Source organism: Rhipicephalus microplus, chromosome X (assembly GCF_043290135.1).
Source record: "Rhipicephalus microplus isolate Deutch F79 chromosome X, USDA_Rmic, whole genome shotgun sequence".
Classification (NCBI taxonomy): domain Eukaryota; kingdom Metazoa; phylum Arthropoda; class Arachnida; order Ixodida; family Ixodidae; genus Rhipicephalus; species Rhipicephalus microplus.
Window position 1 is genome coordinate 485,279,784 of NC_134710.1, and position 26,220 is coordinate 485,306,003.

Consider the following 26,220-nt stretch of genomic DNA (forward strand, 5'->3'; position numbering starts at 1 on the left):
CTGACATGCCTGGGAATTTCCGTACGTCTCGCCGCAGGTCGCCTTCACCAGGTCACCGTTCAGAGTCGCCTCTGCGGCCCGCCTCCCATTTCACGAACGCCCACGCGGGAAACTCCCCAATGCAGTTTTAGGAGGGGAAACTGCATCCACCAGACAGCTAACAATTCCTCCAGAGCGGCCATCGAATTGGATCGTAGTGTTTGCAGAAGGTGTACGCGTTGAGGCTCTTGTAGACACTGGCGCTGCCGTTTCGATTATTCGTGCAGATTTTTGTTCCCGAATTCGAAAAGTCACCACGCCTTATGGCGGCCCAACTCTACGTGCGGCGACCAACGCTCTCATTCGTCCACTTGCACAGTGTACCATTCGTGTTTGCATAGAAGACATTCGTCATCACATCGTTTTCGCGGTATTTCGTGAGTGCACCCACGCTTTCATTCTGGGGTGGGATTTGTTGTCTTCTGCATCCGCTTTCATATCTTGTCATCAGCGCCTCCTGCATCTAAATCCCACTGACTCCTCCGCTTGAACACGATGGACGCATCCGCCTTGTCACCACAACAGATTATGTACTTCGGCCATACATCGAAGAAATTATAAGTGTTAATTGCACCGACATTGCAGATGGTGACGTACTAATTCTCCCTTACGGCCATACCCTACTTAGGGGCATTGTGATCACACCAGGGCTTATTCCCTTCTTCGATTGGTCTACCTACCTAACCGCCATAAATCGAACGCCCGAGTGTGTACTGCTCCTCTGTGGCTCAACAGTATCTTGCGCGGTCGACAGTGAGCCTGTTGCGATTGTTACTCTTCCGAACAACAACCACAACGATGTTCCGAAGTCGCAATCATTGCCATTCAATGCCTCTTCCACACCTGTGTCGGCAACCATAAGCACTGACTTAACACCTGATCAAACTGAAGATTTCCTCGCCCTGTTGAATAAACACCGTTCTCTATTTGACGTGAACTCGCCCGCCCTCAGCATGACTACCACCCCTACTCACAGCATCCAGACTGACGGCTCTCGTATTGTACATCGGCGTCCATATCGCATGTCTCACGCAGAACGCAAGATCATCGAGGAAAACGTCTGACATGCTACGATGCAACATCATACGTCCTTCCTTGAGTCCCTGGTCATCCCCAGTTGTTCTCGTTCAAAAGAAAGATGGGACAGTGCATTTCTGCGTCGATTATCGTGAGCTAAACAAAATGACCCGCAAGTATGTTTATCCTCTCCCTCGAATCGACGATGCACTGGATTCATTACAGGGCGCAGAGTATTTTTCTAGCCTCGACGTTAGGTCAGGCTACTGGCAGATATCAATGTCGGAGTCTAATAAAGAGAAGACCGCTTTTTCAACTCCAGGTGGGTTGTACGAGTTTAATGTGATACTTTTTGGACTCTGTATTGCGCCCGCCACCTTCGAACGCATGATAGCTGGCCTATTGCGTGATTTGAAATGAAAAACGTATCTGTGCTATTTCAATGACATAGTAGTGTTTTCATCCACGTTCTCGCAGCATCTACAACGTCTTGACGAAGTCCTCACATGCCTTGCAAAAGCCGGTCTAGAGCTTAACACCAAGAAATGTACCTTTGCTAGCAAGACAATCAAGGTTCTCCGCCACCTCGTCAGCAAAGAAGAAATTTGGCCGGACCCTGAGAAGCTTGCCGCCGTCCTCGATTTTCCTCGACCCCTACGTCAAAAGGACCTGCGCAGCTATCTTGGGTTATCTCTTTACTTCCGGTGCTTCATACGTGGCTTCGCGGAACTTGCGTCTCCGCTCCATCAACCCCTCGCAAGGAACGTCCCCTTCATTTGGTCTGAAGACTGCTAAAGCGCTTTCACGGCATTGAAGCAAGCCCTCACGTCGGATTCGGTACTGTGCCACTTCGATTCTACCGCATCCACCATCCTTCACACCGACGCAAGTAGTCATTGTCTTGGTGCGGTACTCTTGCAGCGTGACAAAAATTCACGCGAACGCGTCGTTGCTTACTCAAGTCGTGCTCTTACCGCTCCAGAAAAGAACTACACTATCACCGAGCGGGAGTGCCTTGCTGTTGTTTGGGCAGTGCAAAGATTTCGAACATATCTTCACGGCCATCATTTTATCGTCGTGACCGACCATAACGCCCTATGCTGGCTTTCATCGCTGAAAAACTTACCGGGTCGCCTCGGTCACTAGGCGCATCATTGCAGTAGTATGATTTCGATGTCGCCTACAGATCTGGGAAGAAGCATCAAGATGCTGATGCTCTATCACGCTGTCCTTTGCCCAGCGGAAGCCACTCACTATCGATACTCGAAAACGACAGCCTTTCCAATCGCAGCGCTAAGTTCATCACCTGCCACCCTATCCGTCCTTGTTTCACAACAATGTGTCGACCCATACTGCCGCACCATTATTGACCGCTTGACCGGCTCTACTACTCCTCCAAACGCCAGACTCCGTCGACAACTTAAAGAATGTAAGCTTGTCGGTGGTGCTTTATACCGCTACATTTACCACATTGATGGCAACAAGTGGGTATCCGTCACCCCACATTCTCAGCAACGTTAAAGTCTAGAAGCCTTTCATGATGATCCAACCGCTGCTCTTCTAGGCTATCACAAGACTTACGACAAAATACGAAGTCGTTGTTTTTGGCCTGGCCTCTCTTCCGCCGTCGCTAAGTACGTCGCCTCCTGTGTCCATTGCCAATGGCGAAAACGACCGACAACTGCTCCGGCTGGCTTAATGCAACCTCTTCCTTGTCCCGCCTTGCCTTTTTAAGTCGTTGGAATCGATTTGTATGGCCCTCTTCTTATATCATCCAAAGGGAATCGCTGGATTGTCACGGCCGCCGACCACCTTACCCGCTACGCAGAAACAGCTTCTATACCATCTGGGACTGCCACTGAGGTCGCCGATTTCTTTCTTCGTCACATCTTTTTGCGTCATGGAGCTCTACGCATTCTCCTGAGTGATCGTGGCAAAGTCTTTCTCTCTTCCATTGTCGAGCAAGTTTTGCATGCCTCGAACACTGTTCACAAGACCACTTCTAGCTACCACCCGCAGACCAACGGATTGACTAAACGGTTTCATCGCACCCTATCGGACATGATCGCCATGTACATTCATCCCAACCACACGAACTCGGATGCAATTCTACCCTTCGTGACATTCACCCATAATACGGCTGCTCAACGCACTACCGGCTTTTCACCATTTTTTTCTCGTCCATGGTCGCTCGCCGAGTTTCGCTCTGGATGTCTCTTTCCTTTCGGCCCCTGCACCCTCGACGGCTCCTTTCTCTGAAGAATTTCTATCTTGTCTCGCACACTGTCGTCACCAGGCCCGTGTTAACATCGGTCTCTCTGAAGACACTCGAAAATCTCGCTACGACTCGTCTCGCCGTATTGTGAGTTTTTCCCCTGGTGACGAAGTTCTTCTATGGACTCTACTACGCGTCCCCGGCTTATGCGACAAATTAATCAGTCATTTCATCGGGCCGTACACGGTGGTCGAACAGACATCTGTCAATTACCGCGTTTCTCCTGTTAGCTATAATCCTGATCATCGTTGCCGAAGAACAGATATAGTGCATGTGTCTCGTTTAAAGCCTTATGCGCGACGCACTTCATAATAGTACTGTCAAGCGACCAGGCGGCCGCTTTCACCGCGCGGGGGAATTAGTGTGAGCGCGACAAGCAAATAACTTTTTATTCTCTTTGATATAATCATCACCTGTACATCTCCATCTGTAAATATCATCACCAGTGTGATTTAGCTCAAGCCTGGCTGAATGAACTGGTTCCTCACACTACTTGCGTATTCCATGCCCTTACCTTGACTATGGCTAAGAAGAGCGTCACAACAACGAAGACGTACAGCGAAATTCCTTTCCTTCCAAATTTTTTTTTTTCACACGACGGGCACACGTATGTTTTGTTTTATATCTTTGGGTCAACCCTCCCCCTTCTCTAATCTCCCCATCAGCGACCTTTGGTCCTCCCTCTCCCTAACAAAAGAATCTACCTATATATTGTCCCTTTTCCTGCATCTGCAACCTTTTTTTCTTTTTTTCTGCTCACTTGCATGCACATGTTATCATGTGTTTACAATGACAAGTTACTCAGTGACTGCGTATAGGTATGTGCAAGTGTGCCTCACTGCGTTGTTTATTTGAAAATTTTGTATAAAGTGGCTTTGCATGAGATGCCCAATGTGATTCTTGACATTGCTCAGTTTTTTTGTTTGTTTTTTTACTGTCATAGTGTGCCTTTTGTACTTTCTTTTTGTAATAGATGCTATGGCAGTACTGTTTGTATGCCCATGCCTGTATGAGTCTTTGGCTTGCAGTAAAAGTAAATAAATAAATAAAATATATTCCTCTTGGCTCTAATGCTTGGAGCACGATGAAAGTCCTCCGAGGCCTGCAATAAAAGCTGGGGGTAGCATTTGAAGCACTGATGAATTTGTGGCGACAGGGAGGAATCTTTCGGGCCACAACAGCTTTCTCAATTCGATAGATTAATCACGAATGCCAGCTTGCTCCTTTAGTTTACATACTGTAGAGGTGACGCTAAAAATTCATCACATATTAATACCCTCTCAAGAAACTGAAATTTAGCAGAAGTCACATGCTACGTTTAAAACACCCGCTACCAGCAGTAACTGTGAAGCTTGAGACATTTGCCATTGCATCAGCAATAATAATAAAAAATAATTGACAATAAAAAGCTTGACATGGCACTGCATGCCACTGCAGCTCTATAGCCTAACTAGAAGGCCTTCAAGCAGAGACAAAATCCTTGTCAAGACAAACATGCTCAAATTTACTGACATGAGTAACGTTCTGCTGGGAAAGTCACATATACTGTGTGATACGTAACACAGAAGTAAAGAAATACTTTAGTCAACGTCAAGGAGAAGTTGCCGAGCGAAAATTTCTCCAGTCTTGTTTAAGCCATAGGCTACCATGATTGTGACAGCCAGTGCATTGGTGAGAAAGGTTATTTCAAGAAAAGAGTTAAACCACTCCCGATATGACATCAGGAAACGACGCCTGGCCTTGAATGCCCTCACTGAACAAGTGGAATCCACAGTCCACCAAATTCGCTGGTCAAGGGCGCATGTTCTGGTCTAAGAAACGAAGCTTGCATCATCCTTGCACCTGGAGTTCTTGCACAGACAATTGAACATGCACTGAACAAGAGTGTGGGCCACTTCCAACAATGTACTCTAAGCGGTTATGTGACATACTTAGGCGTACTTAAATACACTGTGCCTTATTATGCCTTTGTGAACAAGGCTGCCACATAGGGTGCTGAAACGTCACTAAACTTTGTGTTAGTTTGCTAAGTGTATCTTTTCACGCTTACACTAAGGAAAATGTTATGCACTGCCTTTTTTTCCATAGTTTAGCTACAGTTCACTGCGGTTTCAGCCAAAAATGCCACTTTTTGAGCTTTGATCAATGGTAATGATTACTTTCGTGATGGTCGCACACACTGCCGTGAGTTTTTATGACCTGGCTATGTTTGTCAAATATACCTGACTTTTCCAGGTTGGTAGACACCCTGAAGCACACAGCTGATGTTTTCTGAGAGATCATAACTGCCCTTCAAAATCCAAGGTCATTGTTGCAACTCGAGCGACCCCCTCCACCACGTTGTTTCATGTCATTCAAGACGGGAGCATTCTATGGCAGTTTTAACATGCGGGGATGTTGTTTTATGCGCCTTCCAAGTGATAGAGATGGGCCGGCTCATTTGATCTGAACTTCAGCAGCGATCACGAGCTTTTACTCGCTCGAGAAAGTTGTTACGGAACATGGCGACGACGACAAAAAAACGCCGAGAGTGTCCGTACAATTGCTATCGCAATAATAACGCTGTTTTTTACTGCTAAATAAGTGTTTTGGGTCAGCTGTGCGTTCAGTCCCCCTTTTGTTTGATTTGTGTGATTATTTTCCGATTTTTCGTACCAAACCTCCACATAACAAAATTCACTTTAAAATAAATTTTTCTGACAATTCATCAATTTCATTATATATCCAGGTTTAACTATTACATGCATTTGGATTGAAAGCCAATAAGAATGTTTTTATTTATGCAGAACGTTCATGTACTATCCCTCCCTACCGCTTATCAAATGACATCCTTATGCAGTTTTTTATGTTCAGTACACTGGTGTTTCGAGCTTCTGTAACCCTCTGAAGTGGTTTTGCAACCTACGTGAAGCCTCAAGAATTCCCTCTGAAATCTCTCAACACTTAAAAGCTCATTCATTTCACATTTGTAAAGTATTACATACAATTTGGCAGCAAGACCTAATCTTCAAAAATGAACAGTAAGGGAATTGCACTTCATAATAACACTCTTGCCCTCCACAGCACCGAGTGTGCAACAGTTCCATATGCATGACAGTGCCATAGAAAACAATGAATAAACATGCGCAGGTGGGCACCGCTTGAATAAAAAGGTTGGAAAAAAGGGCAGCTTTCTCTTTGGTTTCCTCAAGTCTTATGCATCAGTTCTCTATCCTTTTTGTGCAGTAATCTCCATCTCACATGTGCGCTTCATCATCATATATCTGAAAAGACTTCCGGCTTGACAGCTTCACGCTGCAGGTTGCGAGAACTGACTGCATGTCACAGTGTTTGTGATCGGCAGGAATACCCAACGTTTACATCAAGGGCTTAGACTGTCACAAGACAAAGCAGCCCCCTCAACAAGCACTGAATAAAGTCGATCCGGGATATATCAAACTCTAATAGGATCACGAAATAGCTTGATACATTGATAATACAAAATACTATAAAGCATGCATATCTAAGGCTTTAATCAAAGCATTCAAAGCCTTGGAACAGTTTTTGAAAAACGTAACAAGCACTAACATGATTTACCCACATTATCCTAAAGAACAAGGTGACAAACTTCTTTTGAAATTCGGACACTTTATTTCACACAAAAATAGTCAGTAAGTAGCTAACGTTTTTCCTTCAATTGCGCTATCACAAAAAGAAATAGATTTCCTTCGGAACGTTAGCACACGTGTTGTTCATGGTGCGTTGTGGCAATGACTACGTGGTTGTTAGGTGGATTCTGTTTTTTTTGTGTTGTATTTTTCTCTTTTTTTTGTCAGATACTGCCCAAGTATATATTGTGCGGTTCTAGCAAATAAATCTTGTAAGTCAGTGCCGCTGTCTGTCTCCTTCTTCCTCTTGTCCCTCGTTATTGACGCTGTTTTTTATGTGAATTAGTCAGTAAGCTTATCTTGCTTCTTGCAAGCCATCACGTTCATCAAGTCATCTTGAATATCAGTGAAAATTTTCAAATAATCAAATTCAGCCCCTTCGGCCACCACAGTGGTGGTCAACGCTCAACGCCGATGCAAGCTCTGCAGCATAATAAAAGGTTGTTTGCCAGCGGCAGCGGTGGCATTGGCACTTTGATGACCGGACAAGTTCATTTCCGCAACACCAGTGACACCAGCCATCGATCAAGTGGCTCACTGTACTCCTGTTCAAGATGGCGCCCGGAAACGCAAGTCGCACAATCCATTGATGTACTGTACGACATAGTCAGCGGTCATGACGCACTAAAAGTCACCTGACACCAAAGCCCGCAAGAAAACAGTGCGCGACAGAGCTTTACTTGACGTCACCCCAAGCACCGGTCATCATTTTTATCCCTACGAGCAGGTCATTGTTTAGTTTGACTCCCAAATGAGGACTCATCAGGAATAAAGTGAGAAGTACACGATTCCACATGCCGCAAGAGACGACGCTACCCAAAAACAACAAAGCAACATTTCCCCACCGTCAACATGCTGGCGATAGCGCTGGCTTTATAGCAGGCAGCCGCAGCTGTGACGCGAAATGCGAAAAAAAGCGTAGCCAGCAAGATGTGTGTCCTAAAACCAAAAACAGAAAAAATGTCACAACACTGCCCACTTCGAACGCCATGCTTTTTTGAGCTGGAAGCAATCAGGCATGAACAAAGAAGAGAATGCAAACACTGCAGCGAGGCCGCCGAGTCACTTCACATTTTCATTTTGGTGCCCTTGGCTACCAGCTTCTTCGAAAAACACTATGCCCATGCATTATATCTTGCAGATTGTGCATCAAACATACCGATGCGCTGAGAAGCACTGCACAATGAACCAGATCAATGTCCGATGTGGAATTGTAACTTGATAGAACGAGGCAAAAACAATTATCAGTATTTATTATGAAAAACACACTTTACGGGCTTCAGCGTGACATAGCATTCCGTATATCAGATGTTTCACTGATTGGAAGTTCAATGTAGGTGTGCACCGGCCCCATACTTTTATTTCGAAAATTCAAAGGAATTTACTTAGTATATATGATATTCAGATACACCCGGTATATCGAAGTTTGATATATCCTCCTCACTACATTTTATTTCCCACAAAAAAAAATTTTGGAAAAGTTAGGAGTCCAGAACAGCCCCATAAGCACAAACAATGGTGTTGCGGCCTTATCATGGCTTATAAACAACGGAGGCAGAGTGTCTAAACAACAGTGAAATCTCGGTGATACGTACCCATCTGACCCAGGATCGGAAATATTCTTATTGCCTGAAGCTTTGTACCGTATATTAAAAAAGACTAGCAAAAGCAGCTTTCAAACCGGGATATACGAACAGAACATTTATTTGCGTCAAAAGAACTCAGGTAAGTTCTCTGGAGACACACGCGAATCGACCAATAAGGGACGGCACAGCTGGCTGTCGCGAAACTGCGTGTCAAGGTGCCGCTTGAGGCCAAATGGCAAGTGCTAAAGTCTGCTCCACCATAGTCATAAACGAAGATCGGCATGAAAACCAAAATGCATCGTGCTTTCTTTTTATTCCTTTATAGCCATTAATATACCGCTGCATTAGCCGCATACCTTTGCAGCTTGAAATCGCTATCGATGATCATGTCACATTGACCACAGTTTTCTTCGCAGTGATTGTGCCAAAGGGCAGTTCCATTTTTATTCTGCGAGCGCTGGCCAGCGCATGTGCCTTCTAAACCAAGTCACTTGTTTCGCGACAGAAGCTATCTATGATTGCTTTCTGTCATTGTTTAGCCTGCAGCATTTGCAGAAGCATACTTGCCAAGTTCAAGGATTCTTAATCCAGGAGATTTTTGCAACAAGGCAGGGGGGTGCAATGAATTATTTTTCCGATTTTTTTGGCAACAAAAAAAAAAAAAAGAACCAACCCAAACAAGCAAACCAGAAAGAAGCATAGCGAAAACAAAGAAGGGGGGGGGGGGGTCTCAATCGCAAGCGCCAACATCAGCGTTGCGGTTTTATAGTGGCTTGGAGCGGCCGAACACACAAGGGTAGGGTTTCCTACTATGGTGAGAACCTCATAGGATTAGCACAACTTGCAAAATCTATTACCATCCAAACAACTGGCATATGTCTTCATGGGACACACGTGAATGGACGGGACGGCGCAGCTGGCTGCCACAAAAGTGTAAGTCAAAGCTTTGCTCGCTGCTAGATTTTTTTTTTTTACAAGAACGCCAAAACGAGTCTGGCCTCTTTATGTTTTTACTGCCTTTAATTTACTGTTGCATTTGCCGCATGCCTTCAGAACTCATAGATCGCTATCGTGTCGCCGCGACCGCGGTGTTGTGCACGGTGGTTGCGGAAAAACGGTAGTTGCTCTTTTGATTCTCGTGCCCTTCCCTGCGCACGCGCCTTCAAAACTAAGTCGCTTTATGTAGGCTTGTACGAATAGTGAATTTTAGGTTCGAAGCGAATAGTGATTATGGTCGAATCGAATTGAACAGAATATATGATGTATAAAGAAAAATGGGCATATTTATCATGACCTAACAAACTAGCACAATATTCTTTTTTTAAACTAGGCCTCTATGCCAAATATTTAATTTTTTTCCATTCAAGGTAAGTGAATACAACCTTTAGAAGTAGCGGGATTTGACTTTCAATTGAATGCAAGTAATAACCTGTAAAATATGTAACTTTATTCATTACAGCTAAAGTGTATAAACGGGCAAAACAAGCTTTAAAGCTTGAAAAATTGTCAATAATATATTTGAGCTTATGCTCATTTAAAGCGACCTAGCAACAGTTCTTCAAGAAACGGATTCACTGAAGAAGCTTATTGCCTTATGAATTAATTGCCATAAAAATTTTTAGAATCTGTCCAGTATGAGCGGAGCCCCAAAGATTTGTCACATCCTGTCATTGCATTCTCTCTTCTCATCCCGAGAGGGTATTTTCTTTGGTTTTGTAGAATGTGAACCTGACAATTATCGGGCGGCAATGATCATTGGTGTGGCGGCCGAGGCGATGCACTCGGTCAATTTCTTTCGGGTCAATTTTTATTTTCAAGTGTTCGAGACAGTGATTAATGATAAGTTCTTCTGTTTCAATATTTGTTTCTTTGGCGTTAGTATCTGGAAGGTTATAGAAGATTAAGTTGTTGTGGCGTGACCTGTTTTCTGTGTCATCCAGCCGTTTTTCAAGTTCGGAAACTAAGTGCGTGGTTGAGGTAGTGTCGGCTTGAATTGCGGCAATGTCAGCTCGTATGGGCAAAATATTTTGGTAATGGCGTTCTAGTTGGGTCCTACGCTTTCCTAGATCCGATGTCAGTTGTGAGGAGTTGCTGCTTTACTTCTTCAAAATCAGATATTAGTTTGTTTTGTCCAGCACTAATCTTTCCGAGTTCTGCAAGAACTTCGTTCATTTCCGGACCAGGGTTACTTTCAACGTCACCAGATAACAACAAGAGTACGGAGTAAACGGCATATAAACACTCGGCAAGGATAGCGACAAGACACTGTGGGCCCGGCAGCTGGATTAGAAAGTAATCGCTTGATTTTTTTGCATAAAGACTGCTGTGCTTACTAACCTGCATTATTGGGAGGAACGGGTAAGCAAACTGCATTGTGTCACAGCTGCCAAGCCCACAAGCTGACGCCGGTGACCAGTCGCGATATATAGGTGCTCGGAGTGGTGATGTTGACTTCGATGGGGCTGTCCAAGGTGAAGTGTGGGAGGAGTAGTCAAGCCACGGCGCTGGCAACAGCGTCGGAGCGGTAGCGGAGGGGGGCGGGACAGTGCCTGCTTCGTCACTGCCAGGCAGGAAGGTGCAGTTTGATGATGAGTCCAACGAAGTGATTGCCAGGCCGGGCATCAGCAGGCGAGCGAGAGTTACAAGGAACACCTGCATTGTTGGGAGAAATGGGTGAACAAAACCGCGGCAGATGCCATCTACGATGGCATCTGCCGCGGTTTTGTTTACAAAGTTTGCGGAAAGCGGCGTTGCTTTGACTGGTTGAGTGTCGGACGCACACACACTTTCGAGGTTCTGTCAGTTAAGTCGTCGCCATACATGATCGTGTCAAGAACGACCACAGTTTCATCCACAGCGGTTGAGGCAACGACAATCACACGCAATGTAGAAGACAGTGCGTGCACTGGTCGCACGCGTACTTAAGAAGCTGCGAGTATGTTGCTCTCGGCCTTTGTTCGATGGTTTTCGTACTAAGGTTGGTGTCACCCGCCCCAATTAGGAAAGCGTTCAGAACATACGAATTTAGGCCCAACGAACATAGTGAAATTTGGCTGGAAAATTTCACGACTTCGTATCCGCCGCGGTATCGCATCACTGATATTCTACTGTACGTTTAGATGAACGCCTCTTAAATTCATTTATAATAAAATGGGGTAGGTTCGAAAAGCCTGGAGCGCCTATCTATTGCATGTGCTGTTGCTATGGCAACCACCTCAGTCGCCGGCAATGCCATCGTTCGCAGTACCGTTTCAGCTTTAGCTCCTAACATGCCATAGGCATGTTTCCTGACCAGAAAATTTATATTTCTCATGAAGAGTTAGTGGCTACGGCAGCGCATTCTGTCTTGAAGTTGCATGGTCCCACCTACAGAGATCCGCTGTGGTCAGCAGACCGATATCAGTGGGCCGCATGACGTTGTTACTTTATCTGGTCGCTCGCGAGTGTCCCAACCTAATGAGTATAACAAAATACAGCGCGGGTTAGGGTCTACGTGCCTGTGTCCCTGGATTGATTGACGACGCAAACTACAGGTGGCCCATGTGGCCTCCATTTCTAGCTCAAATTAACGCAATTGAGAAAATTTTGAGACTCTTCGAGCATTTTGGTGCAGCGTGGTGCAATTTCAGCAAATTTCATTGTTTTGGCACAGCTCGGCACAAAAATGGGGAACTGTATCAAATTGGCACAATTGGCAGAGCTATTGCACCCCTGCATAAATTACCAATGCATCTTTCGTAAATGTAGTTGATATAAACATGACATGATTTCCATCCATTTATTATACATCACTACACTTGTCTATCCTTTATACTGCGAGAATTTAAGTGTTTTAAATTGCCATATTTATCCCTTTTCTGAAGTTTTGTAAGGGCAACAGTGACAGCATTCCAAGATGGCAGGACTTTTGTGGTTATAGCTTTCAGGCCCAGGTTTTTCTCGAGAGTCTGTCATATTAACTCTATTGTATTAACGAAGGAGTAACAGAACATCACCAATAGGTGGTCATGTGGCTATTTACTGTAATGAGTGTGGTTGCTTGCCGTATTTCAACAACACATAGTTTTATATCATGACAGCAGAAATGACACATAATGACTGAGTGTGTAAACACACCATCTCTATCACTCACTTGAAAATAACTTTGTTTTTTGGATGGTGTGATTGATAATAATGGATGATTAATGTGCGGCACGACACGTGGGCTTTTGGTTATTTGTTCTTTTTCTTGCTTTCACCCCTATATATTATGACGTTTTGAAAGAAACAGTTAGTTGAAGTTAAGCGCTTGTGTCCCTTCTTTCACGTCTTTGTGTAAAAGCTGTGCACCTCCTACTAAGATGGATCCATACCAGCTTGCCTGATACAATTCTGTATGAAGTTATGGGAGAAGATTAAGCCGACCAATCAGTGAATGCTGGCTCAAACCTTAAGATTCTGTGTGACTTGGACACAGCTCAGCCATGCATGGCTGCATTTGAGAAAGGATTAGGACACCCCCCTTTATTATGACTTGAGGTGTTGTGGCACGACTCATGGATCGCCTACTGAACCAATTATTTAGTTGACTGCTGCAGCTGCATTGTGACGGCACAAATGTGATTTCATACATACAGGCCATCCAGTGATATGCAGCCCTTTACCACATGTAGCCCTGATCTAATCCTTGAAGATTAGTTCATCAAGGAATAGACTGGTACCCAATATCTTCATTTCATATCTTTTTCAATTCAAACATACCACTTTGGAGCAAAAGAAGGACACGAATCACATGATACTCAATTGAGAAAATAAAAAAAAACACTAACAGGCAAAACGAAGTAGCAAATTCAAATGATCACTCTATATATTAGTATTTTGCTCTACAATATTATGTCTTTCAGTAAGTGCCAACTCACACTAAAAAAGTTATTGTGCACCGTTAACACAATAGCAAAGCAAGCACAGTAAAACCTCATTAATTCAAACTCCGTTATTTTGAAATCCCGCTTAATTCAAAGTCCGCGGCCCTGTATTATGCTATGTAAGCTTCAGAGGATAATTTCAAGCGGTGGCCGACACCAGCTTAGTTAATTCGAAAACTTTGGGTGCCAAGTGCCAGTTCCAAATCCCGATTCCGCTGCAAATCCACGGAAACGACGGCCCTTAATAGACACAAGGCAATGCAATGTAGTGATACTAATGAGTGGCAGCTGAAGCACCCCAGCCTCACTACTTCCAGTGCAAAAGAAAGAGCAAAAAAACTGTCTTATAGTCAACTGAAATGTGCACGTGCCGAAAACAAAATGTGCTTCACTGCAACTCAGCCGAAACACATGGGCAGCATATCGCATGTTTCTTGCAACGTGAGCGGGTCATGGTTTACTCATTTTTTCTGGGATTGTAAAGAAATTAACAAAAAATAGCTTGACAGAATTCGCGATGCATTCAAACTTACGATTGCCGGTTGCTCCCGCAATTTGCGCCTTTGCACTGCTGGCAGAGTTCTTGCCAGCAACACCTACTTCAAAAACGAAGTTCAAAAGTTTCAAAGGTAATTTTTTGCAAGTGAAAACACGTCTCGAGTTTCGTCATGCTGGCCATTATTAAATTCCTAACTGTACCAGAGAGAATGTGCGTATGGTAGCATCTGAACGTTCTCACACAGCAAGGAGCAGGCGACAAATTGCTTGCGTGTCACTGCTGTGTTGCAGTGAAGATGTCTTGTTTTGAGCAGGCGCACATTTCAATTTGTCACGACAGGTTTTTTTTTTTTTCCTGGTGGCAGCAGCTAGGCTTACCGTTTCCCCACGTTTGCAGCAAAATTAAGACCAGGTAATGCTGAAAAACATAACACTTGGAGTCGCATGCTAGCCGGCACAGCAAATGACAAGCCCTGATTACTTTGAATAGTTTCAAGTTCCTTGCATCTCACTTTTTGTAAGTTCTGTTAATTCAAAAGCCCTCTTATTACGAAAATTTCTGGTGACCCCATTGACTTTGAATAAACGAGCTTTTACTGTAGGACACAAATGAAACAGACTAGATGAGACCACGCGAGTTATATCGGTCATGGTTGTTGACACAGTGCTGGTTTAATGAATAGGCTCAATTTGACAGAAGCATATGCAGGATTTAGCTCAGATTGAAAACTGCCTGTTTGAGTTCACGTTACAATCAGGAATTGACCCATTGTATTTCCAACTGTTCTGGAAGTTCATGCAATTATTATGCTAGTTTCAGTTTGCGCACTTGGCTCTTTTTGAAAAAAAAAAAAATAATAAATGCCACGAGTGTACAGAGGCAAAACTGCATTCGGTATACGGCAAACTAAGGCCAGACTTTTTTGCCTTTTTTTTTTCCTTCCTCAGTCCACATGTCATTGTTAAAGAATGCAGTTTATCGATTTTCTAGGCAAGCATGTTAAAAGTTTTATCTGCGACTGTTAATAACACAAAGTGTGACTGCTCGGCTAGACGCAAGAAAGGCGGCAGACCTTTTCAGATATGGACAAGCAAAAAGTCAGGGTAAACTGGTGTGTGCAAATGCAGACAAAAGACAACAGAAAAGAACAGACAGGGAGAAGCGCAAGCTTTCAATCGAATTCACTTCTTCGTCATCCTTCATATATATAGTCACATATAACAAAGTCAAGCAGTCACAAGGTCTGAACCAAACATCTTGCAGCATACCGCGCGAAAAATCACGCTCACTATCAAATAATGATATTGACATATCACTAACACAAGCGTCACCTCTTGTAGCCATATAAAAGGCTTCCATCAGTTTACGGGCTGTGGTATCAGCACTTCGACCCAAAACCATAATCTCTGAGAAAATCAGTGAGCAAATGCAAGTTTTGCAATGCGCAGGCAAATGCATGATCCCGTCATTTTTAAGTGAAAGCTCATGTTCCCTTGCACGGTCGTTTACGCAACGCCCCATATGACCTACATAACATTTCCCACAAGACAGCGGTATTTTGTAGATGAAACCAGTCGCACATTTCACATACATAAGCACGTGTAACCACTGAATCTCTTCTTGCCAGAGAAGATTGTGGGACAAAGTCCAGCCAGCTTACGTGGGGCAGAGAACACAATCGGCACACCATGCCAACTCGCTATCTTTTTCAGGTTGCGGGAAATGCGATGCATATAAGGCACCACCTCCGGATGCCACCTGCGATGCGGGCCATGGGTCAAGCTGGAACGCGCTGCTTTGGCATCACGCAGAAGAACCTTTGCAATTGCCGTCACTACCGTGCAAGGATACCCGGCAGCAATTAAGTGCTGCGCCTGATCATTAAAACTATCTTGCGTTGCATGTGTGCAAGATTTCTCAAGAGTGGAACGGAGACACAATTCGGCAATCCCCGTTTTTACAAGCTTGGAACGCGCAGAATTATAAGGCAAAGGGGCCTTCTACGCACGGTGATTACAACGCTAACATAGCCTCTCGCATCATTATTTTTAGCACAAAATCAATTTATAACACCCCTGTGAGATGAATCTGAGCACGAATAGACGCTAAAGTCGCGCTTTTTTCATGCCGAACCAATACCGTTACACATGAGCTATCGTGGTCATCTTGGTCTCGTTTTGAAGCGTCATTCTTCATCTTCAATTTCCCGCCACCAGTGGCTCGCCTTGCGCACTGATTTTTCAGCAAAAACGCGTCATCGAGAAGCACCAGCGCATGATTCTGTTGGCTGCTTGGGGCATGTGAGAAAAGCTAGGCACCATTTGGCCAAGTGGCGTTTCTGGCGTCTGCTTCACCATCGTGTCGCGCACGGACATGCACCATTTTGTCATGGTGCTGTCGACTGCCTGCCACAGTAAATAAGTTCCACGAAACACTAATTCGTGAAGCAGGTGTGGCGATCGTTTCTTCGCTGTTAACTTCCCAAAGAGCCCCGCTATCATTCAGGACAGGGAGAATAACCAACTCACGGCGATCAACGGCGGTCGCCGAGTCACTGGTAACCTAACTCACGTACAAGCTCGTCGGTTGTCGACAACGTCGCTGAAAGCGGCTGTGTTTTGGAGCCTCAACAGTTGCAGGATGGAAAGTGAAAAAAGCAGAACTGAAGCTATGAGAGATAGCAATCTTTGCAACGATGTAACGAAAGCGCAGTCTTATCGCTAAACGCACCGATGCCGCCGGTTCCCCCCGTCTGACGTGAACTGCGTGACGGGTGGTCAGGGTGGAGTTCGCCGCGCGTAGACAGACAACAGAAAATCAATCTATTTACGGTGAACGTGCTCGCCGCCCGCACAATAGAGGCTACTGGCAACAGGTAGAGTGCTTGTAACGATGCGTCCGCAACGATGAACATATTGCGCCGCGGCTTCCATTCGAAAATGTGGCAATCTTACGTAAAAAGGAAACTAACATCTCGCTGCTCTTGCAGCTTTGAAATTGATGAGCGAGTGTGTGAGTTTGGTCTGCGACAACTCAATCTGGACAAGCTGGAAAACATCGCTTTATAATATGACGGATGCCGCCCATGCGCACATTCGTCGCACATGGGCGGCACCGAACTGATAAGCGGCCTAGTCAGCAGACGAGCACACGGCGACCGCATCAGCTCGCAAGTGTGCCTCTGCGGAAAACATGCAGCGGGCATTGAAAAAATGCCATTTAGGTGACAAAAAACAGAAGGACGACATGCCTGGCGCCTACTGAAAGCTGAATTTGCAAGTCATTGTAAATAATCAGCTTTTCCATGCTACAGTCTGTTTAAAATGGACTTGTGTTTTTGCATGATTTCTCAGGATTCAAATTTTGCTGCAGTTGCAAACTTGTCTAAAAGATATCTCTGCCTCCGGAGCAGCTAGGACTATCTTTTTTGTTGTGACATGTAGCTGTATCGTTAGTTTACGCAATGGTAGGTGTGAATTTTTGATTGAGGTCATCAAAAATCTTATTTTTGCCAAAAATTAGAGCGTAAAGTGGGTGTGTCTGCAACACTGAAACGCAAGGTGTGACAAACCTTGCTAAAATTATCAAATCAAAAAAGCACTCCTACCAATGTGTGGCTTATGTTCATTAGTACACAGGCATATGCCAATAGTAGCTCTGCAATACAAATTTTTTGTGCTATCATACCGGCAAACAATAGGTAATTAATTTTAGGATATCTCAAAAGCTAATTGGTTTAGAGGAACAGTAATTACAATTTTGAAATCAGCATCAAAAACTCAATCACACTGTGAATTTTCTTTATAAACACATGAAAATTTCTGGCATTTCTCAAGCACAGTGTCCCCCTTAAGGGGGTGATCACGAGACCACCCAGACCGTAGGCGGCTAGAGTGTTGATAGATACGTAGATAGAGGACAAAAGTGCCTGCAGTATGCAAAAAAAAAATGTGTCGCATTTAAAATCACTTGACATTCTTTCCAGAAAATCAGTTTAAGCCTAGATGAAAACAAGTCCACTTATCGAAATTTCCGCTCAAGCACCCGCCCCCCTCCCCTCTGTTTACGGATTTTTTCATAGCCAGTTTCCATATGACCTTCTAGCTATTTTTTAAATTTACATTCCATAGTAATTTATTGTGCAAGCTTACTTTAGATAGGTTCATACGAGACTATTTACAATGGGTGGATAACCAAATGAGAGAACACTTTTGGTGAGAAATTGAAGACCTCAATGAAATTATGAATGCATGGCATGCCTATATACATTTATAATTTAAATTAAGACCTAAATAACCACAGTAATCTGATAAAAATGGTTAATGACTTGAAAGAAAGAAAAATCTACAAATGGCATTACAAATAAACAATACATAATTTACTGGAAGATGTCGTGCTACCCAGTTTCTCTAACGTTCCTCGACAAGTTAGAGCTGTCACCCCTCATCTCCCACTGTCCCTTAGCAGCACAAGTTACAAAACCCACTAAGCTCAACTGATTAGAATTTCTGCATGACACACAACTCACCCTGTGCAGCTGCGTGCAAAGCTTCAGCATCAGATGTGTGGCCCATGAATGCTGTGGTGAAAAAAAAATTTCATTCATTAGATTATCAAACCTGAAAGGCTTCAAACGCATGGGGTCCTTTGTTTATGTAGTGTATGTGCACGATTTTCTATACAAAGACACCTGTGGTCAAACAGGTGAATCGCTTGACAGTTTTTTGTGAAAGCAGCTCCAAAGTGGGTCTATGACCAAGAGCAGTTGCGGGCCTCCGAGGTGCTCCGGTTTATGCGGAAGGTGGCAAGCTTAGAAGTTCTCTGTTGATCTGAAGAGTCAGAGGGGGCCCACATGTCTGCTAATCATATCCCACTCCACACAGGATGAATGTGCATTCCATGAGCTTCTTGCATCAGTGGCCTTGCCATATGTGGCAAATAGCAATAACCATTAATGCGATCTCCTTTGAAAATACCTTGGACTCAATCTCAACAGCTGAAGACACTGCTGCCTTCACCTTATTTGAGGATACTATCTAGCTTACTCGTTATAAAAGTGAAGTCAAAAGAAGCTATGCTATACCTGCTGAAGAAAAGCATAAATCAGCAACCAAAGCACAGGAAACTGGCACGCTATCCATGAGTAAAACTATGTTTACTGACTTGACTGCTCATCCAAGAAATTTTGAATAAATGTAGCTGCCCAACCTTCAAAAGCAAACTTTCAATCACCCAACACACCACTGCAGACTCTATAGATCCTTCTGAATGTTTCGTGAAAGCAACTACTACTTCTGATACCATGCGTCTTTTACAACAAGGTTCACCTTGCATTTTGGCAAAGCAGAATGTCAACCAAGTTGCCTCGCTTCCATGTAGTTGTTACAGACCCTCAACGTTCCCCTCCAAAGGTTTGGGCAGTGCGGGCAAACAAGCAGTGTACACAGATAGTTAGGTGCAAAGCTATTTACCTGGATTACAATGTAAGCGTCGTAATCGATGCACACTATCGGAGCATAGCATAGCCTTGTAGAGTATAGTACAGCAAGCGGGTGGAAAATAGAAATGAGTGAGAAGGAGAGATGTGATAGTGAGGAAAACAGGATGGGGAAGAGAGCAAGGAGAGAAAAAAAGAGCGAGAAAGAGATTTGAGAAAAATTATGAAAGAGAAGAACAAAGAAAGAGAAAAAAGAAGATAAAACGAAGTCCGCCCAGCTCCGCACTGCGTTCAAGCTTGGCAGCACTAGAGCATATCTGTTTTTTTTTTTTTCTTCTTCTAGAAGCCTTCTTTTTGTTTTTTCATATTGGACGTGGCGCCCACCACTAGAGGCGCGAGTGCTACAATCGCTGTGAGGTGCAGGATGGAATCACGTGATCTCGCCACGCTCTAGTGAAGGAAAGCTGACGGTTGGATGTATTGTTTTTACCGTGCCTTCGCGGTGTTTTCATTTTTGAACAACGTTGTATTGCTCTGACTCAAGGTGCGCAGACTTCCACACACTACACCAATGTGAAAAGTGGCAGTACCAGTCATCGGCGGCGTGCCATAGTTCACTGCATATGCGATGCTACTGGCCGCTGGGAGTGCCACTGTCACCTCTCACTTTCTTTGTTGTGATTGTTATTTCGAGCCCATGAGGTTAAAGCACAGACCATAAATGTTCGCATAAAAGCAGATCGTTTCAGTTTCCGCACAGGAGCCTCGTTCACGAAAAATGAATGAGCAAACGGTCTGATTATGCATATATTAAAATAGGACATCGGAGCACAGATGTGGGGAAAGTTGCCATTCTTACATTTAAAAAATGTGCGCCATTGTCTGAATTGTTAGAGTCAAAATAGCCCGGAAGTCCAATTCTTTTCCCTTTATTTTCGCTATTTTCACCCTATTTCGATCTATTTCGTGGCCAGTTGCTTTTGTGTGATCGGCCAGTGCGTTTGATGAAAGCTTCTTTCTTGCATCATCATGTGCGGCTCCTGTCTTCGCAAAAGCTTACTTCTCTCGCCAAGGTAACCTTTACCGCATTTTGTGCCACCCCCATTCTCCTTCCCGTGTGCCCGTCCCCGTTTGTGTGCCCAACCACACAGGTTCCCATCCGCCAGTGGGCTGGCACACCAAGCCCTCCTTCCTGCCCCTCCCCCAAAAAAATATTTCCATGGTATATGTGTGCAAAATAATGATCTACCGCCTCTGCTGCTTGCCCGGGCCCAACTCTAATCAAGGTGGTGCCACCTCCGAAAAAAATTTCTGCCCCGCGACTTCAGCTCGCAGGTTTAATTCCTTCCTTATAGATTACGTCTGTAGAAGGGGCCCATAACCACTGTCACTTCCTCTCAATGTTGTTTTGATCTACAGGTGAAAACGTGGTCAGCTTCGAGATCTGATTCATCTTTTAAGAGCTGCCGCGAAATATAACACAGCTTATGAATAAAGCTGTAAAAAAATTTGAAAAAAAAAAAAAAACTCGACATTGGCAATTTTACTGAAACATGAAATTGCCGTTTAGATCACACAACACCTCGCAGCATGCACATTCAAGGTCGCAAAAGGATACAGCTGGCACATCGCATTTGTTATCATGATTTACCCTTTTATAAAACCTGTGGAACTGAACCAATCATTCATAATTTTCACCAATGCATAGCTCCTAGGCGACCCAACGTGCAACGTATGCACATTCGATCGCCACATATTAGGGTCGTGCCACAGAGAAACCTTAAACTCTGAATGAGGCACACATATGCGTCATTCTCACTCTTGTCCGCAATGACAACAAAAAAGTTGCGGCTGCATGCGGCCGTAAGAATGCTGTGTTGCTTCCCAAAAAGCACAGAATCCGCTGGCGCTGTGCTTCGTAGGGCTATGTGTGCTAAATAAAAATGTAATTTGTGCACGCTTCTCATGTCAACCAGGGCTCCTCTTTAGACGCAAACTTACAATGAATGAAGATGCACGGTTGCGCGCATTTCTTGCCGCAGAGATAAGTTTCTTTACCGTTTATACCCATTTTATACTTCAATTCGACACGATATGAGTAGCCATCTTTTCAGAGGCGGCGTGCTCAGCGCCCACGGTTTTCATCCAGGTGGCCATACCAGCCAACGCCGGCAGTCAGGCATTATGATAACCGTAAAATTTTTCCAGGCTGGTTATTTAGCACTTTGTAGAGTCAGAGAAGAAGCTGCAGTAGTATTTTACTGATCTTACCGAGTGAAGTATGGAAAAAAAATAATTAAAAAAAGGAGACGCAAAAGCAGCTGTGGGCTGCGCGCGAGAGGGCCGTGGAATAATCCAACCACATACGTCACAGGGACGCCTCCACATGGTGGCGCCACGGTATTTCCTCGCGACCAGTAGCCTGCTAGTCTTACCTGAGATCATGAAATGGTGAGAGTATTTGGGATGTTCTTAGCTCACACACAAGCACTTTCTGCTGCAACTGAACTTTCTTTTCCTGGGAGCAAAAATGCTGCTTTTAGGTTCAGCTATAAGCAAAACTGCAGTCACGGAGGTGTTGGCAGCACGCATCTAAAAAATAGCCATTGCTCACAGTGCAGTGCTGTGGCAAGCAGAGACCAGATGGGTGGAGCAGCAGCGGTGCGCAAGGGGTCTGGAAGAGACCCGGGCAGGTCACGGAGTGCCGAAACCAAAGCTTCAGCAGCAGCCACAGCACGAGAAGCACTCCAGTGTTGGGAACAGTGAAGCAGCAGGTGAGCACCACAGGCTAGGCAACAGTTGCTTCCATCGAGTGGATCATGCACAAGGCACTGCCAGCAAGACTCGTGGACACAGGTCAGAGCTGATGTTTCTCCCAGGTTAACGGCCTCATCCTGGATCAATGTGACATCCAATGTAAGCCCCAGTAGACGAGTTGTGCATATAACAAGCTCTCTTGAATAAGCTCGGAGCACAACACAAATTCACATATTCACTTCCACTTTCATTCTTCAAGGTTTACCGCTTGACATCTCTAAAAGTTCTTGAGGGTAACAACACAATCTGACGAACACTACTTCAAAACATTTTTGCAATATGCTTGTTTTTCTCCTTTTAAGAAAAGTCCTACAAGTAGATCACGACATGCCAAGGTGTACTAATACCGGGGACATTCGAAATGATGCTTAACAAGATTAAAATATAAAGTTTCATCAGAGCTTAATTAACAATAAAAAATTTCTATTGCATAATGCCAGGTAGACAGTTTACGCATTCATAATAGCGATGGCTACTCACAGATCCCAATAAGACTTCAGTACAATGTCCACTAAATATATGGGCAGGTGTGAACTATACACGTTACTAGACTCACTAGAAGAGCACATATCAGTAAAATGCATTACACTAATGAAGGTCATGGGCAATATCAACAATTAAAAACTAACAACTTACGAGAAAAGTCATGAAAAAAATTCACTAAAAAATTATTTCTCTTCGTGAGCACACACACACACACACTGGTTGAAGCAACAGTTTCGAATATGGAAGAAAATCTGACTCAAATGTCAGTATCAAAGCTTTACCAGAACTATCAATTTTTTTTACATGCAAGCTTGCATGCCCCTTTTCTCAAATGCCTATCCCGAAGTGTTTCCTTAATGTAGCTGCCACCTAAAGACAAAGTGACCAGGCATTTGTGAGCAAAATACAACAAGACAGAGAAACCATTCACCCGCTAATTACATCCAGAAGCATGGTGTCTGGTTGATACTGCCCGATTACTGCTGTCGCTGAGTACTATCAATCTCCCTTTTTTTCTGTGTATGAAGCGCTGAAGTTGGATAACTGCTGCACACACACAGCTAGAAAAATCAGCTGATTGGCTAATCATATAGACAAGGGGTGTTGCACAGTGGGTCAAGGCCCCGGCAATGCGAAATAAGTGCCCACTCGGTTCACAAAAAGAACTTGTAGCTAAAACACAATGAAAAAAACAACTAGCTGAAACAAAGGACCACGAGCAGCCCTTGATATAAAAATGGACTCGTGGCATTTCAATAATGTGCCATAGCGAGTGCACATGCCTTCTGTTGATGCCACTTATGTTCTTGTTGTCAGGTAACTAACTGTAGGCACTTGGGGAGGACCACTCCAGTCAACTCCCTCACACTACATAAATCTATAATGAGCAGTCTGAACCATATAGTGTGATGTTGTGACTCCGAAGTTGTGTGACTTTCGAATGCACATGGAAGCTTCAATGTCACAAGTTAAGTGACAAACTGAAAAATCATGGATTAAAAATGAAAATAACTCCAAAAATGAAACAAAGATTTACACTTTTCTTGACCTCCCTTATTGTGTTGTTGGCCATACTTTTTTTTGCATGAATATACATCTATCATCGAACAAGTTCACCAATACTGGAGAAAAGTTGAAAGCACCGACAACCAACTTTTATGGCACATGTTTTCTCTTGTGCAAAGAAAGCTTACCGGTAAAAGCGTCTGGTGAGGGAATGCTATGTTCAAGACGTATTGAAGAATTCAGAATCAAAATATTTCTATTTGTAGCAACTATAAAATATATACACACAATACATGCTGCAAACAGTAAGTTCAAAAGCAGTTCATGTTTGAGCGTCGCACTTTGCTGCTCATGCCTGCACTCTATGAGCATATACACAGCTCGGCATGGTCCAGTAGTAGCCACAAAGGTGGCGCCGCTAATCAGCGTGAATCTTTTGTTATCTCTGCGTGAACAGTGCTATATTGAGAGATTATAAGTGCGACAATGATAGCCTGCGAATGTTCACATTAAGCCGTTTCTAAATGCTCTCTTGTAGCCGTCATTGCAGAGTCACCGGCCCGTGCAAGGCTGGCGAAGGCAAAACATACAAGCACATTGCAATGGTTCGCACTTAAGATTTATGATGCAGGTGATGCAAGGGCATCAATTAACAAACCTCATGAGGGAGCAGTCACTGGTGAGAAAAGAATCCATTAAGGAAAATATGGATGCAACTCACAGATCGCTGAATGTCTATGTCCTTAAAAGAAAATAAAGCAGCGCACAATTCTCCTTCGTACTTTCATCGTAGTGGTGGCACCTGTACACGTAGCCGAACTGTCGGACTCACAATGTTTATCAACACGTGCATCGCCTCTGCCAGTTGGCGCTCTCATCGGCGGCAATGTATATATTGAGACAGCCAGAGCACTGAAAGCTCCTACACTGGTTTCCTATAGGGTACCTATAATAACAGTTGTATTTAAACATAAGCCAGACGAAAAAGCACACAAAAAAAAGCCTGCTCTGAGAACGTATAAGACCACGGCAAACTACTAACGCCTGAAATTAGCAAACCCGCGGAGCACAGGATGCGCCATACGGTGCTTCACGTATTCGATCAATTCATGCTTTAGTTGCGACATTCACGATAATTTTACGATATAAATATCAGGCACGTCGTAGTGACAGACTCTTGAACCACCTGGAATTCTTACGAAATACGCATGCATTTTGCTTTACAGTGGCCGGGAATCGCAGCCCGACCTAAGCAGCGCCGCGAGTTTTGACACTCTGCCGCGGTTGGTACGACGACAGTTAACGCCAACATCGGTCATTAGGTACGAGGAAGGTTTCACCGAACTTAGTACGTGGGGTGTCACGCTCGCATTAATCGAGTGAGATCGTGAAAGTACCGAAATAAATGCACCCGTTCAGCTTTCAAGTTCTCGACCTCCCAGGCAGGCGCTATTAACGTTACTTCACAAGAACTCGAAGGGCAACATTTTTAGGAGAGATAGATACAAAGAAAAGTTATTTTCAAAAGTAGTAAAAACTTTATTCAAGCTTAGACGAGCCCCCTCTTCCTTAGACGGTGGCTCGACAAGGGCACATCACACGAGGTCAGGCGTTGACAGAAATCAAAACTTTTAAATATGCGTGCACGAATTTATAGCTCACGAAAAGGGAGGAGGTGAAAATTCGAACGGATGATAGTTGCACGCAGTGCTGATGAATAAAAAAAAAAACAGATGAGCACATCCTAAATGTGGCCGTACTCCTTGTCAGAAATAAGAGAGAGCGTACACGCAACTATGCGCGAGGAGCACAGGTTACTGGAGCACCAACCGTATTTACATGCTCCACTCACCATTGGAAGCTTTGCCGCAGCAGGACTTTCGCAATGAATGCGCGTTCAAACACACACTTCGCTTTTCCCGGGACTTGGAAAACACAGACAGCTAGACACAAATACAGTGTACTACAAAAGAGCAGTGGGCTCACTTCCGGCTTCTCTGACGCATTTGGCGTCACATAGGAGAGGTGGAAGAGGTGGCGCCACAGGCATCTTCAATAAAGCTTCGCCTGCTGAAGCCACTCGCCGACGGCCGCTCGTAAGAGTTTCGACGCGCATTTCTTCGATATTTGTGAGAAACTTGCATGTTTTGACTGCCCTCTGGCTTGACTAAGAGCGATATATATCGCTCTCGGTTCGCAGTGTTTCACTTTCTTTTTTTTTTTTTTGCGATGCAGCTTCCCGAAAAGCATTTTGATGACAACCGACGAGGTCTGTGCTTTCTTCTTTCTAGTGTGACGCAGTTAACGTTTTTTTTTTGTGTGTGTGTGTGTGTGTGTGTGTGTGTGTGTGTGTGTGTGTGTGTGTGTGTGTGTGTGTGTGTTTCGGGGGGGGGGGGGAGGGGGGGGTTCAAGTTATTTGAATATTTCTGATAAGCTCTATATTTGTTCAGGCTACACCGTGTTTCCTCGAATATAACACGTCGTCGAGGAGGATGATGTATCCCTCAA

General features: G+C 44.2%; 1 protein-coding gene across 15 annotated transcripts in view; it reads right to left on the bottom strand.

Annotated features, from left to right (window-relative positions):
* The window catches only part of LOC119160784 (uncharacterized), a 708,235-nt gene extending 682,288 nt beyond the window's left edge, over positions 1–25,947 (bottom strand). For 3 of the 15 annotated variants that reach the window (XM_075880899.1, XM_075880896.1, XM_075880897.1), the window contains exons 1-3: positions 25,565–25,943; positions 22,019–22,298; positions 18,496–18,546 (exon numbers count right to left, since the gene is read on the bottom strand). In XM_075880899.1, the coding sequence (XP_075737014.1) occupies positions 18,496–18,546; positions 22,019–22,298; positions 25,565–25,567 (334 nt within the window). In that variant the 5' untranslated portion in view covers positions 25,568–25,943. Of the gene's footprint in view, positions 1–10,901; positions 11,217–18,495; positions 18,547–21,405; positions 21,985–22,018; positions 22,299–25,564 lie in introns of those variants that run through there. The other 12 variants (XM_075880906.1, XM_075880904.1, XM_075880905.1 and 9 more) reach the window with 8 other exon arrangements.
* Positions 25,948–26,220: the final 273 nt, after the last annotated feature.